At 46.9% G+C, this 6,000-nt stretch overlaps 1 protein-coding gene across 1 annotated transcript in view; it reads right to left on the reverse strand.

Annotated features, from left to right (window-relative positions):
* The window catches only part of RASGRF2 (Ras protein specific guanine nucleotide releasing factor 2), a 132,021-nt gene extending 126,713 nt beyond the window's left edge, over window positions 1-5,308 (reverse strand). The window contains exon 1 of the mRNA XM_050912627.1: window positions 5,024-5,308. Coding sequence (XP_050768584.1) covers window positions 5,024-5,308 — 285 coding nt within the window. The remainder of the gene's footprint in view (window positions 1-5,023) is intronic.
* Between the last annotated feature and the right edge of the window lie 692 nt (window positions 5,309-6,000).

Here is a 6,000-nt window from a genome sequence, read left to right on the forward strand (position 1 = left end):
AACACAAAACATTTATCAAATAGTTCAGTCCCTGGGGAGATCACAAGGGTTATACTTTTCTGTTTATTTATCGCTTGTTGCCTTAGGCCAGAAAGCATGCTGTAAATTCACTTTACAGTTCTGCACGAAGAGCCAGAGGCAACCACTTCAATGCAGCTTGCCTTAAGCGCAATGTCAGTGACTCGTTTTTCAGTTACTCCTTAAATGCGTATCAAAATGGTTTGAACCAATGTATTTGTTGAATGTGCCCACAAACTGCATCGTCTCACGACACTGACTGAACAACGGCCAGGGGACTGGGATTACCCGCAAAAGTAAACAAGAGCTAGTTACCCCAAAGTTGTCTTCATGCAAGAACCGCTTAGAGACTTTGATGAGAACGTCTTACAAAAACGCTAATCTCAATAGCACTAGTATCTTAAAACTTTTCCACTGGCCATCTTTTCTAATTAACTCCTTCTATTGAAGGTAGTCCATCAAAAAAAAAAAAAGAAAAAGTTTGGAGGAAAAAAAAAATCCAACAAAATTTTTTCTTCTCGGATACTGAGAAAACAAATTCATCTATTATTTTTTAAATGCTGCAGGAAATTTCTAAAACATGGGCATCTCTGGTGGACCTTTGCACTGGAGCATCCCAGGGAGTTACTTGCCCACATGCAAGCAGTAAGATTTAGGGACAATACTACACCTGAAGGTGGCAAGCTATGTTGCCAAAAAGATAACACCACTCCTCAGCCATATACTACATATAACAGACATAGGATGCTGAACAACATAGGGGTTTCTTGCCCAATAAAAGTAAAGAGATTAACTTTTAATTCACTACATCTTCAGAAAAAAATGACCTTTAAGTGCTGTTGCTAGGTTTTATATACACTAAATTAGCAGAGAGGTACAGCAAAAGCTGTTGGTGGCATATGCCTGCCTTATCACTTCAAGGAATGTATGTAAAATAGAGAGGTTTCAAACACCACAAAATCACCATGTCCTTTATAAAATAAATACAGAGCTACAGTAAGCAGAAAAAATTCAAATAATTGGATTCTGTTAATCTGTGGGGACATGGACTTAATACTGCATTTAATTTTGCTAAGTGGGAGGAAGATTATTGCAGGCAAGATACAAAGAATAGTCTCTGCTCAAATCGTATAACATTTACAAGCTTAAATACACTAAGACAGTTATTAATAACTATATCAGAACATTTCCATGTCTTCAAGCCACAGTTATGAAAGAAACTAAACATATACACCTTCCAGTGCAGACAATAATAATAATAATGATAATAATAATAATAATAGTAACAACAACAACAATAACAATAATTACATTCCTCTATTCATTTGCTTCCAACAGTCTTTAAAAAAAAAAATCTGTGAACTTGCTGGATAACAAGTGCCAGTCTCCTATGAAACACTGCAGAAAGCATAATTTTTAGGCATTTTACTTTACTTTTGAAAGAGACTAGGCACTCACTGAGACACAGCCATTCCCTTTCCAGAGTTTTTGAAACAAAAGCTGAAATTCATTCTCATCAAGTCTGTCTTTGTCACAGTGGAGGACTTGTTGGGAGCTGCACTTGTTTACAGCCTACGGTTCCTGCGGGAAGCAGCAGTTTAACTAATACGAGAATTTAACCTCTTCACATGTAGTATTTTCATGTCCTAATTTGCTGTTTTGAAACTCACCTTCTTCCACATTGTTGTTCTTTCAATAAATCTGTCTTTTTTGTGAAATGTGAAATTAGAGTGGATAGCAACACCTGTTTGGCATTTACAAAAACTCTTCTAAAGTCTGAGGGAGATCAAAACACTTTTCTTTAAAAATAAAAACTCCCTCTACAAATAATTTAATATCTGCAACATACTCAATTTGATCCCATATTCCCAGAATATCAACTGATTCATGCATTATGCAGTTTGTTAAGAAAGGTACTGTACTTTTAAAAGAAATTGCTTTAAAGCAAATATCCTCCTGAAAGAAAAAAAAAATAATATCTTAATGGAAAAGACAAAAAAAGCGCATTCTGTCATTGCAATTTTTTTTCAAGCTCTTAATACTTTACTGTTACAGCAAATCTTAGAAAGGCATTTGGCATCTTCCACAAAACGGTGGTATGGTTCCTATAATACTTTAATGTCCCCTCATGATGGTCTGCTGGAAGGGCATAACAGCACCAGTAGTGGTTAAATGTGAAATCATTCAGCTGCTAGGCTTGTTGGCACATAGATACCCAAACCTAAACACATCTGTTGATCGAAATACGGTCTCCTGTGTAGGGAAGTACAGCTCCGACACTCTCCCCACTGAACTCTAACAACTTCTCAGCACAGTTCTTACCTGGCGTATGACTTGACAAGCAATCCTTAAACAACTAAAACTAAAATTGAAAGGATCTACAAACTAAGGAAAACAAAACCAATTTGTTCTGCATGCATTTTCCATAATCTTCAGTTACATAACTTAAAGAAAATGCATTGCTTTTTCAAATACCCACTAAAGGATGCTGATGAAGTTCTCTTGTGTGATTAATTCTTCTTCCTCTCTCTCCCTCATTTGTGTAATTCTATAGCACATATCACTCTAATGTCTAAATTACCTAGGTAAATAAAACCCAAACTAAAAAAGATTATTTTTTTCTTCTCTGTCTTTTGGAGAAGAGAGATCTGGTTCTTCAAAAACTGGCATAGGGCTTCTCGTTTTTTTCATTCCATTAACACATTTGCGTGGTTAAATCAAAGCAAATTAAATCTAGGCAGTATTTTTACACTGCCAGTAGTTAACATGTACAACACTGAGTTTTCATTATCACCTGATTAAAATAACTTTGTCTTCCTCTCTTAATAAAGTGAAGGTTCACAGTTTATTACTTTACACCTGCAAGAATATGAGCACATTTTCTGAATAAAAGGACTGTTTAATTTTCAAATATTTCTCTTTTTTCTTGTGATTGATCAGTTTTAGTCGGTGAGGGAGTTTCCTGTACAACTTAACAAAGGTTTGTGTCTATATGAATATAAAAACAAGGGTGCACTTTAATGAGTAAACATCTGTAAAAACTACTAACACTCAAAAGCTTTATTCTGCATCTAGCAAAAGGTGAACGGGAAAAAGATATTTTCTGATGGTCTGCCTTGAAAATTCAAACCAGGATCCCATGAAAAAAAAAGGAAATGTTCTTCTGCCTCTTTAGTAGCTGTCTGCTGTTGTTAAAAACGTGAACACAGCTGACGTTTAAAGCAATGCAAAATTCAGCTTCATCCCCTGTAATTATTTTGTCTCTGCACCACTAAATGTAACTACAAACAACTCAGACATTCATCACTATAAAAGCACAACTTAAGATCCCAGGAGAAGACATGGAAAGGCATTGTTTTCACACAGTTCTCTTAGTCAAGCTGTAGTGTAACAACACTACCGATAAACAGGTGTACTAAGCCAATGTAAAACAGACAGGGAAATATTCATGTTTAATTTCATCTAGGGAATCCTCCAGTATTTCGTTTATCAATGCCTATAAAAACATGCCTCAAAGCAACAAGCAAGAATGTGACGGACAAATATGACATAACTACAACCATCCCAACTTCCCAAAGTTCACTCGCTTAACTATGTAGCATCTCAAACACTGCTTAGGCACACAAGGATTTGTTCTAAATGGGAAAAAAGCACATACATAAAACAAGGTTCTGAGCTCTCCTCGCAAAGTTACCACACTAGCACAGCACGCAGATGTGCCAGTTTTCAGGAGCTGACTTAGGTCTGTGTCCCTTTCTCACAATCAGCAGGAAACGCCTGAAGCCAGCTCAAAACCACCCTCCTTAGAGCCACCCAAACTTTTCCAAACCAGTTTGACACCTGTTTGGTTTCTCCTATTCAGGGAGAAAGGCACTAGGGCATGTCAGATGCAGATTCAAACAAATTTCAACCAGGCAGCAAGTTAGATCAAGAATTCACATAAGGTAGTAAGAGGCGTGCAGCTAAGATCTCTGTCTACGCTGAACAACTACAGTGTCCTTTTGTTCACATTCCTGTAATACACAGATCGTATTTAACCACTCGCCTGTTCGACACATGCACATCAAACTGATCAGCTTTCTGATGGGGGAATTTGACCGTTCATGCGTTATGAACCGTCAACTCTCACAGGAATGAATCCCACCAAAGCCTTTAGCGTTCTTCGTCCGATGAAAGCCACGCAAGATCTGGCTCGAGTATTGCGCCACCATTTCTACTGCAAGCACGATCAGCTTCACAACACCTGCCTGGCAAAGAACCCGCTGACTTCTGCTGAATGGCGCAGGCTGTAAATCAGGGCACACGCTCACCCTCGCCTCCCAGCCACCGGCCCCGCTCACGGAGGGGTTCCCAAGGAAAAGCTGAGAGCCTGTTACCCCTCACAGCATCGCTGAGAGAGGCAGCAGCCCCACAGCTGCCCAGGGACAGGCTCAGTGACTCCTTAAGAGTCCCCCTGTGCTGTTTTGATACTTTGGCCCCTCGCACCCTCTATTTGCTGAGTTTGGCTGAAAAAGTGTAGCTGTATCGGAGAAGCGTTGGCATCAAGATGACTAAACACCTAGTTTGTGAGATGCTACTCTCCGGGTACCCTACTGAAAGAAGGCGTGCAGACACTGGGGAAAAAAAAAAAGAGCCAAGGAGGAAGAAGAGTCATTAGATGGGATGGGAAAGCCACTGGCCTTGCCACTTTCTGAGCGGCTGCCGCTCTTTCGAGCCCTCCGGGAGTGGCACGGACCTCCCCGCCGGGGCCTGGGGACCGGGGGCGGCCACCGTCATCCTCCCCGAGGGATGCGAGGGGAGGCGGCCCGAGCGCCCCGACGGCCGGGGCTCCGGCAGCGCCCCGCTCTCCCCTCGCACCGCGGGAGCGCCGCGCCGGGGCCCTCCCTGCCCGCCCTCCTCCCCCGCTCCTGCCTGCCTGCCTGGTGCCTGCCTGCCTGCCTCCCTCCCGCCCCTCAGCCGAGCCCGCGGCGGGCGCTCCCGCCGCTGCCCGAGGGCGCGGCGGTACCTGCTTGTCCAGCGCAGCATCCTTGGCGCTGCCGGCGGCGCAGGCCTTGGGGGCCGGCACCCTCTCGCAGTTGCAACCCTCCAGCATGTACATGCCGGCGGGCCGGGCGCTCTGCTCGCCCTCGAAGTAGAAGAGCACGTTTTGGTAGAGGGCGAACCACTTCTCGTGCCAGCGGTTGGTCTCCGCCGTCTTCTTGCTCAGGTAGCCCCGCTTGGTGCCTTCCTTGCGGGCCAGCAGCGCTAGGTACAGGGCGTGCCCCTCGTTGTACCGCACGCTCTTCTGCATGGTGGCCGGCAGCTTGCGGCCGCCCCGCCGTAGGGCAGCCTCCGCGGCCGCTCAGCGCGCCGGCACCGGCTGTGCCGCGCCGCGGCAGCGCTTCATGGGCGCCGGCACGCACCGACGGGCGCCACCCGCCCCCCCCCCCCCCCCCGCGCCCCGAGCTCCGCCCGCCCCCCGGGGGCGGCTGCCGCTAAACCCGCCGCGGCATCCCCCGCCACCCCCCCCACCCGCCCTCCGCTCCCCCTCCGTTCCCCCCACCCCCGCCGCCGCCGCCCGCCCCGCCTCGCCTCCCTGCACCGCCTCCTCCTCGACGCCCCGCGGGAGGAGAGCGGGCGGCAGCGGCGGCGAGCTGCCCCCCGGGCAACTCCGGCGTGACGTGGAGGGATCAGCCGTAAGCCGCTTTGGAGAGCGATTTAAAGAGCAAAGTCGCCGCCGCAGCGCCCCGGTCCCTCCCTCCGCCCGGCGGCGGGGCCGCCTCCCGCCCGACGGGGGGGGGGACGGGAGGCACGGCCCGGCCCCGGGGATGGGGATGGGGAGGGGTGTCGGATGGGGCACCTGCAGGCAGCCATGCGCTTTGGGCTGGACGGGACGGGGCGGGAGCCGCTGGGTGGTTTGGGGCTTGCGCTTGGTTTCCCGATAGTTTTCGCCTTTTCGGTTCTTTGAGTGACAGTCTTGGAAAGCGGCGGGGCTGGGTGAGC

This window comes from Gymnogyps californianus, chromosome Z (genome assembly GCF_018139145.2).
Source record: "Gymnogyps californianus isolate 813 chromosome Z, ASM1813914v2, whole genome shotgun sequence".
Taxonomy (NCBI): Eukaryota; Metazoa; Chordata; class Aves; order Accipitriformes; family Cathartidae; genus Gymnogyps; species Gymnogyps californianus.